The sequence below is a fragment of the Setaria viridis genome, chromosome 8 (assembly GCF_005286985.2).
Source record: "Setaria viridis chromosome 8, Setaria_viridis_v4.0, whole genome shotgun sequence".
In the NCBI taxonomy this organism is placed as follows: Eukaryota; Viridiplantae; Streptophyta; class Magnoliopsida; order Poales; family Poaceae; genus Setaria; species Setaria viridis.
Window position 1 is genome coordinate 37130074 of NC_048270.2, and position 12689 is coordinate 37142762.

A 12689-nucleotide genomic window follows, 5' to 3' on the forward strand; every position below is an offset into this window, starting at 1 on the left:
CCCCTACACTCTCTTGCTTGCTCCTTTCAAAAGAAACTAACATTAGCGGGATGAAACGGCTAGAATGTTTTGGACAATTGCAGCCTCAAATACAGATGATCAGATCCTTGGACACAACGTAAACGTAAAATGAAATTCCGCAGTACATGCAAAGTTTCCCCAAATAAGATGGGAAATAAATAACAAAACTATTTTAAAAAATTGTATGGTAAAGTGACATTGCACGTGGTTATCATACCAACACGTAGGCGGGTTTGTAGGTTTCTTATGAAGATGGGTCACAAAAAAGACGACGTGCAACGCATAATCGCTGGTTGCAAATCATATGATCTAGATTATATATCTTAAACGAAAATATTTGCTCGTATCAAATGCAACTGCTTAGGTAATTAATATCTAGTTACTTTTCAAAATGAAATAGAGAGATAAGGTTGCAGTTTTTTAATACTAGCTTGGTAGGTTAGGACTTTTGACTTTGGATTGCCTCTACTAGGCAACGTGCAAGGGCATGTATTATATTCGTAGCTTCAATAATGAAATAAAATAAATAGTTTTGTTTTTTGAATTGCTTTAGTTCAAAAGAACTGCTCTGGTGCTCTTTCTTTAGAAAAATGCACACATTTTGAAGTAACCACCAATTAATTAGTTATTTTTTAAATTATTTTTCACCTGGTTGAGAAGCTCATGTGGTGGAGCTGTGATTAGTCTCCTTGATTTCTTACATTTGTTAAAGTGGGGTATTATTATCTTCTCGTAGCCTACTTCATTTTCCACCTGGTAAGTTAGATGCCAACTTGCCAAGGCATCATGACCCTCGTTGAGGGCGATGTGCTCACTGCCTTTGTGCTCATCGTTGGTAACAACCAGTTTCTAGGCATTGTAATTAGAAGGAGGCCTAAACTTCTACTGATTACGACTTGTTCAGCAATGATTTTCAACAGCTGGATCAGCTCACTTCTAAAGACGAAAATGGATGTATCAAGATCTTTCCCTCAACAACAATTCAGTCAGAACTTGTTACCAGAATCGAACAGAGAAAAGTTTCTGCGCTCTTGCCCCCAACCAAGTTGATTGGGAGTGACTCCGTAATTGATTGACACTCACACTGACAGTTCTATAACAGAGTAACAATCAGGAATAACTTTTTTCACACCAACGTGTGAACCCAAATTATATCATCCGCTGATAGAAGCCATAACTGACTCTCATATCTTTATAAAATCAATCCAAAAAAACTCCAAGTAACATGGAGCATTTACAGAAACACGGCAGACATCTGAACTTCGGGTTTCCTTCCCATCCAGCAAAATTCTCTTCATACTGTCTTCTACATGATAATTGGAGCGAACCATACAAGTTACTTCAATTCTTGTATCGCGTCCCAATGATTGAAGTACATCACTGCGGCAGTCAGCACTTATGCTCCTTCTAGCACCTTTCTATATCAATGCACGAACACTTACCCTTCCTTGGCCGCTTCAGTGCTAGCTGTAGAACATTATTGTACCATTACGTTTTATTTTGGCCTAAGAAAGTGTAATAAACTATATCAAATAGTAGAATTTTACGTGTAATATTGACATGTTGGCTATCTTTGTGCAAGGAGAAAAATCTTAGGCACCACAATATCGACAGGCAGTATATAAGTAATACTTTCACAACACATACTACAGATATAAATATCCTAGAACCATCAGGCTTTCAATTTCAGAAAGTTATATTTAGAAAGTTTGACAAATTCTGGCATATGATAGTTAAAGTTTTAATTTGACAAAAATGTTGCTATGGACTATGGTTGACGACATTGTATTGGCGTGAGGAAATATGAGCATTAGTCCCAATTGGTAACCCTCATATCTCTCAAAAAAACAATCGGGACTAATCATTTGAGACTAAAGGTCCCCTCTTTTAGTCCTTTAGTCCCGATTGGTATTACCAACAGGGACTAAATAATACCAATCGGGACTAAAGACTTTTTTCTTTTTACCCTGAATTCTTTTCCATATTAATGCTAATTGTTGCTTCACTTATATATATATATATATAGACACACATATATGTATACATCCTTAGCGTACACTACTTACACGTATACGCTCGTTTTCTATGCATGTCGTAATCTATTTCATCATAGTATGTGCATAATATTAATTATATCTACTATATATAGAATTCTTAGTATATTATACACATCAAACTAGTATTTATACAATTACTATATATATAATAATTTGTCCTCTTCATTCTTAGGATCCTCCCATCGTGGTGTTGCTCGGTTCGGCTATTGAATGTCCATCGTAATAAAATTCTCCTTTGGGATTTATCATCTCGTCCACCAGAAATCCCACGAGAGCTTCTTGGATTGCCAAAAGCCGGAGATTCTCCAAGAGTTCTTCTCCGATCCGCAACATCTGTAATTTGGAAATATGTAAATATGTGAATGTTACACCAACAATTAAATATAAGGAGCTAGAAAACAATTAGTTATTAATAGGTTTATTTTACGTACAATTATATTGTCCGATATCACCTTGTCCCTCACAAAATGGTACATATGCTCACAGACGTAGTATCCACAAAAATTATTCCCTTGTTGCTATCTTAAGCACTTTAGTGGGAACAAAAACAAGTTATGAAATATCCGTTCTATAGAATGTACAAAATGTGCAAACTTCATACGTACCGAGAACATTATACTAAATGTAAGTTTTTCTTTGAGTTCACCACGGTGAGCCTTATGAAATCATTTCCATGTGCTGCGAATTAAAATAATGAATGATACAGTGTTAGGTGAAAATTTAGGAAACAAACTAAATATACAAGTATTGAATACAAGTTAAGTATGTCTTGAATGTCTTGGTACTTGTCCTTTGGTTTCCTTAAAAAATCAAGCATAGTAACATTGCTTTGATCAATCATAATTACAAGGAGAGTCCATTGAAAACTGTGTACATAAATGTTCATATTAGAACTAACTAATATTAATTAGGTGAGGAAAAGGAAAACGAAAATAAACGGTACCCACACTTACTTAAAGTTGTAAGGTAGTAGTATCTATTGCTTATAATTTTGTTGCTCCAAGAATTAGTATATTCGTTCCAATGTATCCTTTGGTTGATTATTTATCTTCTTTTGTTTAATAAGTGTTGGGTCCATGAAGCCAACATTGAAGTACGATCCTCTGAATTAGCATCCTAACTCTCTTCTTGGGAGGCTACCCCTCAAGATCACCAGGATCATCTCACCTGATCTTATACCGCAGCACTCCGCACACAAGACAAGCATCCAATTTCTCATATTCATCACCATCACCACGATAGAGGATACAGTCATTAGGGCATGCGTGTATCTTCTGAACCTCCAATCCCAGAGGGCAAACAACTTGTTTAGCTTCATATGTTGTGAACGACAATTCATTATTCTCGGGAAGCATGTTCTTTACAATTTTCAATATCCCCTGAAATGCCTTATCGGACACACCATTTTTTCCTTCCATTGCAATATTTCTAGTGTGGTACCCAATTTTTATGCCCCTTCTTGCAATCTCGGTACAATAAATTTTTTTTAACATCTATCATGGGCTACAACTTTTTTGATTCCTTCTCGGTTTTGGAGTCTTTCTATGCATCCCATAGCACCTGACCAAGATCATCAATAGGGCCATCTTTTGCAAACTCTTCTTCATTAGCCTCGCCCATTGTAGTATCTACAAAAACTTGGCCTGCAGCTCAGTCTGGAATGTTGTTATCATCCTTCTCTTCTTCGCCGTCTTCCATTATAACCCCTCTTTCACCATGCTTGGTCCAAACCAAATAGTTAGGCACGAAACCATATCTAAACAAGTGGCTGTGAAGAGTCCTCCAAGAAGAGTAGTCCTTATTACTACATTGGAAGTATGGACAACATATGAATCCCTTCTCTAGCTTGTTGGCTTTGGCCACTTCGAGCAAATAATGCAAGCCATCAACAAACTTCTTGGTCCGTCTGTCCGTGTTATACATCGATTGCCGGTCCATCTGCATCGTCTTACATGAAAAATGGACATAGGTCTTCGTATTAGATAAAGAACTCGATCAATATTGATAATTTACACCAATCAACTTTCATAAAGATAAAAACAATTCACAAGAAAATTACACTAATCAACCTTTATATCATTCACTAGGTCGAAAAAAAGAAAAATGCTAGAATTCTGGAATAGGACAATAAAGATATATATACACTAAAGATTACAGACGCTACATAGTTGATTTCACATAGTCAATAATCCTTAAATAATGGTACAACATAGTAGAATGTTCGCCCTTCAAGCTATCTCTGCACATGACTCAATTTTCTCTGAAGTCTATGGAGAGTCACCTCTGCTTCTCCAGTACTAGAAAATAATGGTACAATTGAAGATCTTTGAGTCCACATACTTGGGCTGAATATTATAAAGGAATTTTAAAATAATTGTCCAAACCTCTTTTGGAGCAAGTGCCACATTTAATAGAAGTATGGTGGCACAAAATATCCTGTCCAGGTAAAAGATTTGTTCACTGAGCATAGCCTATTTTGGCAAGCTAAAACCAACCAAAAGCTGTTGGGTCAAGGTCAGTGAACAGATCTCTGCCTGAATAGGCTATTGGGCCCCCAAACTTCTATTATGAGAATGTGACTCCAAAAGGTGTTTGGAAAACTATTTCAAGAATCTTTTATGATATTCAGCTTGAGTTTATGGACTCGAAGTTCTTCTATTCTACCATTTTTTTTGATTCTTGACTCCGTGAAGTCCACTATGGAGCGTCTGTAGTCTTTACTGTATCTTTGTTGTCCTGTTCCACAATTCTAGCATTAAGTTGATCGTTGTAATTTTCATGTCACTCTAATTTAACATGTAAACTATCCAAAAAATTGTAGCAATGATCAAATTCTATTTCCTACCGCTACATTTATTTACCTTAATTTTATTGCAATGACTAAATATTAAAAACACATTTACTCTATTTTTTCCCATACCTAATATTGTTCAAGATATTTATCTAATACGAATCATATATAACAAGTAAGCTATCCATCAAATTCTAGCTCAAAAATATGTATAAATAAAAATCCTCTCCATTCTCCCTCATTCTAAATAACTCATTTTTCTCTATCTTTAAAGCATAAAACAAAGCACAATAACAATAAATGAAGGGAGGATGAAGTAGCTAACCTTTACAATACTTTGGATGAGTGAAATCCCACAAAAATGAGGAACAAAATCGAGCAGCACCTCCCTAAGCTTGCTTGCTGGCCATGGAGCCCGAAGCTCCCAGTCTGAGTGGCTCGAGCTCGGGGAGAAAGAAACTGACTTTTATAGGCCATCCATTTAGTTCCGGTTGGCAACCGGGACTAAATGGATGGCCTTTAGTCCCAGTTGGTGTTTTCAACCAAGACTAAACGCCCCACCAGATTCCATCGTCCCCACTAGCCTTTACAACCGGGACTAAAGGGGCCTCTTTAGTCCCGGTTGATATTACCAACCGGGACTAAAGCTCCCGTCGTCGGTGGCCGTCTGTGGTGGCCGTTTGACCCGGGACTTAAGTTCCTTTAGTCCCGGGTCCAAAAACGATCAAGAGATATTACGCTGGATGGAAGGTCGTTTTAATTTTTGGTGTACTTAGTTTGTTCAGATTTGCACTACTAATTCTACTAGTGCTAATGACTTGTACTAGGTTCCACTTTCGGCACTCCAAAATCGGCACTCCTCTATGTACCATGGTTGTATCCATGATCTGATATCAAACTACAGCTCCACGGTTCTTATGCATGGGAGTCTGATTAATGCACGAAGGAACATGATTATGTCAAATGACAAAATATTTGTACACAAAAACTAACACAGCATTTGCTTGTATATTACACAGTTGTTCGACCTCTGTATTTTACCTGTCGGTCTATCATTATCGTCTTCCAAGTTAATTACGGGCGAAGAAAAGGATGCAACCATCCGTCTACGTAAGATTGAGGAATAACGATTGAGATTGAAACTGGAAAATCCCAACTAATGAGGAGCAGATTAATCACAGATAACGGATTTTACTCTCTCTTATATTTACTTGCCAGGTTAGTTTTTATTTAATAATTTTCTTACAGTTGCTCAATGGTTCTAGATGATAACATAACTTCGGTCAGGTGCAACACCTAGGAATTCGCCAACTAGTGGGGAGCAGATCAATAATCTAGTGATCTCATTCGCTGAGTTCTAAACAAACGTGCATGTTGGTGCACCCAAAAAGTTCTTCGTTGATAAGAGAGAACGAGGGGTAGGCGCACGTTGCTTCACATGCATTTCAGTTACTTGAGATGGTGCAGATAAATGCTTCAGTTGACTCTATAAAAACAAGAAAAAATGAACGACAAGCAAGTTTCTGCGCGTGGCAAAACTCATCTGTGCTCATGGTCTTCATGTTTTCCCAATTGCGTCAGAAAGAGAGCGTGGTGTGTGCGTGCGCTAAACCCTCCGAATCACTCAATAGCAAAAACTCTGTACATATAAATACGTAAGTACAATATGTCTCTCTTCCAACACATCCTAATATAGGTAATAATGCTTATGAAATTGAGAGTCAGAGGAAAAAGAAAACAGGCTCTACAAAACTTTGTTTCTTTATATGATAACTGTTTCTACAGGTTTTTGTCGTCTATGCGCAACTTGCATTATTGTTCTACATCTACTCCCACTTGTTTCTAGGGTCAATGATTCCTACACGTTATTACACGATGCAACACGTGCGAATCATATTTTCAACTTGTAAGCAGTAAATGCTTAGCCAATTATAACCCACAAGCATGCATCCTGAAGATACTATATGCCAACTTTGCCTCTTAACAAATTAACTTGGTGTCGAGAAACTAACCACGGAAACATCCAGAATATTAGTGTCAGGCAATGAACTTTGGCCTCGGTATGACTAAAAGTTTTACAAGCTGCCAATCCTGCCTCAGATCCAAAATACAAGCCGTTTAGGGAATATCAACTTGGTCTCCAATGATATACTTTGACTAGCACTTTCTATGTAACTATACAACTTTAAATAAAAGTAATTACACATGATGAATCTAACAACAGTACACTTCTTTCGAGAATCATGAATCTATCAACACTGACACCATGTCTTTTCAATCTACATGATTTTTCATTTATCTTTTCTTTTAGGAAAAGGAAATTGTTTAATTTCCAGCCGCGCTGCTGCAGCCGTATCTATCAGTGGTCGAATCAAAAAGCTAGACCACGGAAATTCTGGAGCTATTGTACATTACATTTTCCTTCAATGGTAAAAATCAAACTAATGATAAAATTACCAACAGGGAAACTTCTGGTAGGATATAAACACATGGGGGCAGATATGATACACTAGTTGGTTACCACGCTACAGCCGTCGAGGCCTTATTGTACAGATTAATTAATGACAGATATGATCTATGATCATTCTGCAATCTCCGAGATTTCCATACATCTAATTGTACCTCAATAATTGAACATTTTTTTTTCCAAACGTAGTAGAGTAGTAGTTTAATTATGAGTACTTAAATAGGTGCACGTCAGATTCGACATCGTTACCAAAATTATAGCAGCCTTACATTGTTTAAATTAATCTAGAGGTCCTACTTGATTCTCAGTTTCTTAGTCTTCATTCTCCTTTCCTTTCTTTTCTTCTACTTGAAATTTCTGCCACTCACCAAGGTTGCTGCAATGATTTTCCCTAGTCTTTGATGCCTGTGGCTCAAGGACAAAGCTTAATATACTTGCATTCGCAGCCACTACTATGCAACACCTCATCTGTGAGGCCCAAAGCACACTACGTACTATGCTGTCCCTACCATTTTATTAGCACGAATGCCAAGCCGCCACAGTTATTTTTTTAAGAAGCTGAAGTACATGTGGCTACTTGGATCCGAAATTCAAGCACATTAATCTTTTCATGGAATGTGTACTAGTGTATATGTGTTTCCTTTTCTTTATATTTAAATAAGTTGATCGAGAATGAGAAGACCTTCACACTGGTAATTCAGTGAATCAATGTAAAGGAAGCAAGTAGTAATAGCCTGTGAATAAGAAAGCATGTAATAGTGCATCTCACACTAGCTTGTACCGTTTCTTTTCCTTGGTAGTAGTTATAAATCTTTGGATCGAGTTGTATTATAGAAGGATTATTTTTCATGATGATGATGATTTTAGGCGATGGATGCACCAAACCCCGATCCTCTTGATATCAAAGAGGTCACCAACTCTTATCACATGCTCTACAATATTGGCATCTGTCTAGATTGGTTTGTGTGCTCAAGCACTACCACGTTGCCACCATCGGTGTTTAGACCTGGTAACCTATCGAGGCGGGTGCTTGAGGTAGTGTTTTGGTTAGTGGGGCTCATCGAGATTAGGAACTCGAAGGTAAACACAGACACACGATTTAGACAAGGTTCGAGCCGCTAGATTGCGTAATACCCTACGTCCTGTGTGTTGGTTGGATTGAATTGCTTTGGAGGGGGTCCCTGCCTCGCCTTATATTGCCAAGGGCAGGGTTACAGGTCGGTTGATTACAAGAATACTAGTCGGATGTGACTAGAGGAGTTCTACTCTTATTATAATGAGTACTTTCCTAATTCTCGACTAGTTCCTATCTTTTCATGTAGACTACGCCGTCCTGTGCCACGGTCTCCATGTCAGATGCGTCTCGATGTCCAGCCTCATATTTAGGACTGTCCAAACATTCTGACGGATCCATATAAATGTATGTACGACATCCACTACTACCAGATCAGTGTACTGGCTACTCAAGCACCCTAGCCATCATATGAACTCCTCTGTGGACAATGCTCCGGTGAATCTTCCATTGCACTCAACACAAATTTTATAATCAAGCATTTGGTGTATTGAATCTTGACACAATGCACGAAAGCTAATACTTCGACCCGTTAATTTCAACAACCGTTGGATCATCTGGTGTTAACAATCCAGCTTTAGGGATTTGTAGCTTCTTTTAATTTGCAATTCCAAACATAGTCATAAGCCAATACTTTGATCATTAAGTCCTATTAGACAATGCTAAGTTATATACTAACAATCATATTAGCTCCAATAACTATGAAATCATTCAATAACCAAAATAACAAACTATACAATGGAGCTGTCGAGCCTGGTATCCGGTGTTATTGAGATATTCTTTCAGATTGGGCATCGATAGCCACGCCCGGGGGTTGTAGGCCACGTTTGCTGCGACCCACTAAGTATGGTGCCACGTTGTCCCTCTCTACAGTCGTCCTTCTTGCTATGGCATTCTCTATTCTTGTGCACTTCTGTAATCAAATGTGTTAGATCGAGTACGTTGGCATGCCAGCATTGCCGATGTTTTTCTCTAGGACCTCGGGGAGCGTTATGCGCGCCTGTAGGTGTGTCCTCATCCACAGCTTCAGATTTTTTATAGAGATAAATCGCCATCTTGATTCAGAGTGGCTCTGGCAACCTTCTACAATATGGCAATTCGATGGTACTTTAGTATAAGCACATGGCGTTCCAAGCATTGGTTATTGAACACAATACAATTGGCCAACATTAATGATGGATCATGATCTTAGTCAACCTATCTGTTCCACTTGCATTCGCATAAAACTAGAGAGATGCCAAAGCATCAGCATCGCAGCCGGATCCAGCCAAGAAGTTCCACGAGGCTCACGCGGTCGTCACCTAACCCCAGCTGCTCGGATCCATCGATCATTCTACACTATATAAACCCTACCTCCATCCCATCTCACCAGCAGCTTCGAGCTTCCGAGTCTCAGTTCACTCGAGCTTGCAACGCAACAGCTTTCTGTTGCTTGCACAGCTCGATCAAGCTTTTCCTTCCTAGAAATCTAGGGCATTAGCTGCCACAGCCAATAAAAAGACATGGGAAGCCTTGACAGCAACCCTGCCTCCTTCGACGCGTTCGCCGCTGAGGCCGACGGCTTCCAGCCGCTCAACGCTGAGGACGTCCGCTCCTACCTCCACAAGTCCGTCGACTTCATCTACGACTACTACAAGTCCGTCGAGTCCCTGCCCGTGCTCCCCGACGTCGAGCCGGGCTACCTCAGCCGCCTGCTGCAGTCCGCACCACCCAGTGCCGCCGCACCGTTCGACATTGCTATGAAGGAGGTCCGGGAGGCCGTGGTGCCGGGGATGACCCACTGGGCCAGCCCCAACTTCTTCGCCTTCTTCCCTGCGACCAACAGCGCTGCGGCCATCGCCGGGGAGCTCATCGCCTCCGCCATGAACACCGTCGGGTTCACCTGGCAGGCGAACCCGGCGGCCACGGAGATGGAGGTGCTCGCGCTCGACTGGCTTGCGCAGCTCCTGCGCCTGCCCGAGAGCTTCATGATGAACCGCACCAGCGCCGGGCGCGGCACCGGCGGCGGCGTCATCCTCGGTACCACCAGTGAGGCAATGCTGGTCACGCTTGTCGCCGCCCGCGATGCCGCGCTGCGCCGTATGGGCTCCAACGGCGTCGCCGGGATCGCGCGGTTGACCGTCTACGCCGCCGACCAGACCCACTCCACCTTCTTCAAGGCGTGCCGTCTCGCCGGCTTCGACCCGGCCAACATCAGGTCGATGCCCACCGGCCCTGACACGGACTATGGCCTTGACCCGTCGAAGCTGCTCGAGGTCATGCAGGCTGACGTCGACGCTGGCCTCGTGCCAACCTACATCTGTGCCACGGTCGGCACCACGTCGTCTAACGCCGTCGATCCGGTGGGCGCCGTCGCCGACGTCGCCGCCCGGTTCAATGCGTGGGTCCACGTCGACGCCGCCTACGCCGGGAGCGCCTGCATCTGCCCGGAGTTCCGGCACCACCTCGACGGCGTGGAGCGCGTCGACTCCATCAGCATGAGCCCGCACAAGTGGCTGATGACGTGCCTCGACTGCACCTGCCTATGGGTCCGCGACGCACACCGCCTCACCGACTCCCTGGAGACTAACCCGGAGTACCTCAAGAACGACGCCAGTGACTCCGGCACCGTCACCGACCTCAAGGACATGCAGGTCGGTGTCGGCCGCCGCTTCCGTGGGCTCAAGCTCTGGATGGTCATGCGGACATACGGTTCCACCAGGCTCCAGGAGCACATACGCAGCGACGTCGCCATGGCCAAGTTGTTCGAGGAATGGGTGCGTGCGGACGACCGGTTCGAGGTCGTTGTGCCGAGGAACTTCGCGCTTGTGTGCTTCAGGGTCAAGCCCCACGCTGGCATGACAGAGGAGGAAACTGAGGCAGCTAACCGTGAGCTCATGGAGCGCCTGAACAGGACCGGGAAGGCGTACCTTGCGCACACCGTGATCGGCGGCAAGTTTGTGCTGCGGTTCGCGGTGGGGTCGTCGCTGCAGGAGGAGAGGCATGTGCGAAGCGCGTGGGAGCTCATCAGGAAGAAGACCACCGAGATCATGAGCGGAGAGATGTCGGTGTAGTGATTTTTGGCGATGTTCTTACATACATGTGTCCGATTAATTGTTGTTTTCGTTTCGGGAGGTGGTGTCAAATAAACCCTTTGGCTGGTTTGTGGTTGCATGAATAATATATGGAGGTGTTTTACCATACTATATACGGCATAAGCTGCCTTGTTTTGATGTTTTTTTCTATGGTCTTATTGCTTTGTTCCACTAATATAAGGCTCCGTATGTTTCTGCTTTTGGCTTGTGTATTATTGCAACTTGCAGAAATTTGCAACCTGCAAGCTGCAATCTGTAATCTGGAATCTAAGACTATTAGGGCCTAACAGAACAGTAGAATAGCTCATAAAATTGCGCTTGTAGAAATTGGGTCAGATGAACGTGAAGGGGCTTCATCAACGCCGAGGGCAGTGCAATGGATAACGAGTTACAATGATGCGCAACACTTCGTCAGACAGGAAGCAATGACTAACTGAAGCTTACCTGTGGTACCCTAGAGTACACTCCTTCATCTACGGTACACAATCCCATGGGTACTTAATTATTAAGAGTATATGTGCAGCTTTGGTTCTGCACACGTATGCACGTTGGAGAAATGGTTTGTGAACCCCAACATCATACTTCACGAACTTCAACAGCTAGGAAGACGCACACCAAGAGAAGACCCGGAAGATGAAAGCAATAATGGATCATCGTTGTCGTTCTCAAGATATTCCTGACCACAGAAGTAATGCAAGACATTCTTGACTAGACAAGCAATGGAGGAAGGCATCCCACCTGATCATCATTTTTTTGGTTCGTCACTAGCTCAAAGCACGACAAGAGGAGCAAGATATGCTGGTGACCAAGGTCACGACGATGAGACGGGCGACCACAACTTTGTGACTGAAGATCTCAGTGCTGAAGATTTCCCATGCTTGACCAGCTTGAGATGTTGAAGCGTTTCAGCCACATTGTAACACTGATGAACTTGGAGCCAGGTTAGGATTGACCTTTATCTGAGGTGCAGTTATAAGCTGCTGAACCAATCTTCTCTAATGCTTTGTAGGAACCACAGTACCAAAATACCAATTTCTGATTAGGTCGAGGTGCAATTGAGGTTTGATATATTGTTGAAGCTTCAGGTAAACTTTATCACCGTGCCTTTCAATCTGATTCTTATGACCTTGGTTCTTCCTTGTGCCCATCAGTCTGGGGTGATAAGAAGAGCTTACATATAGTTGAGTCCACTACTACAGATTTTGCC

The 12689-nt window shown here is 42.1% G+C and overlaps 1 protein-coding gene across 1 annotated transcript; it reads left to right on the plus strand.

The window, feature by feature from the left end:
- Positions 1–9762: 9762 nt before the first annotated feature.
- Positions 9763–11593, plus strand: LOC117866621 (tryptophan decarboxylase 1). The gene has a single exon (XM_034750878.2). The coding sequence runs from the start codon at positions 9911–9913 to the stop codon at positions 11459–11461; it is 1551 nt and encodes a 516-aa protein (XP_034606769.1). The 5' UTR covers positions 9763–9910; the 3' UTR covers positions 11462–11593.
- The last annotated feature ends 1096 nt before the right edge of the window (positions 11594–12689 follow it).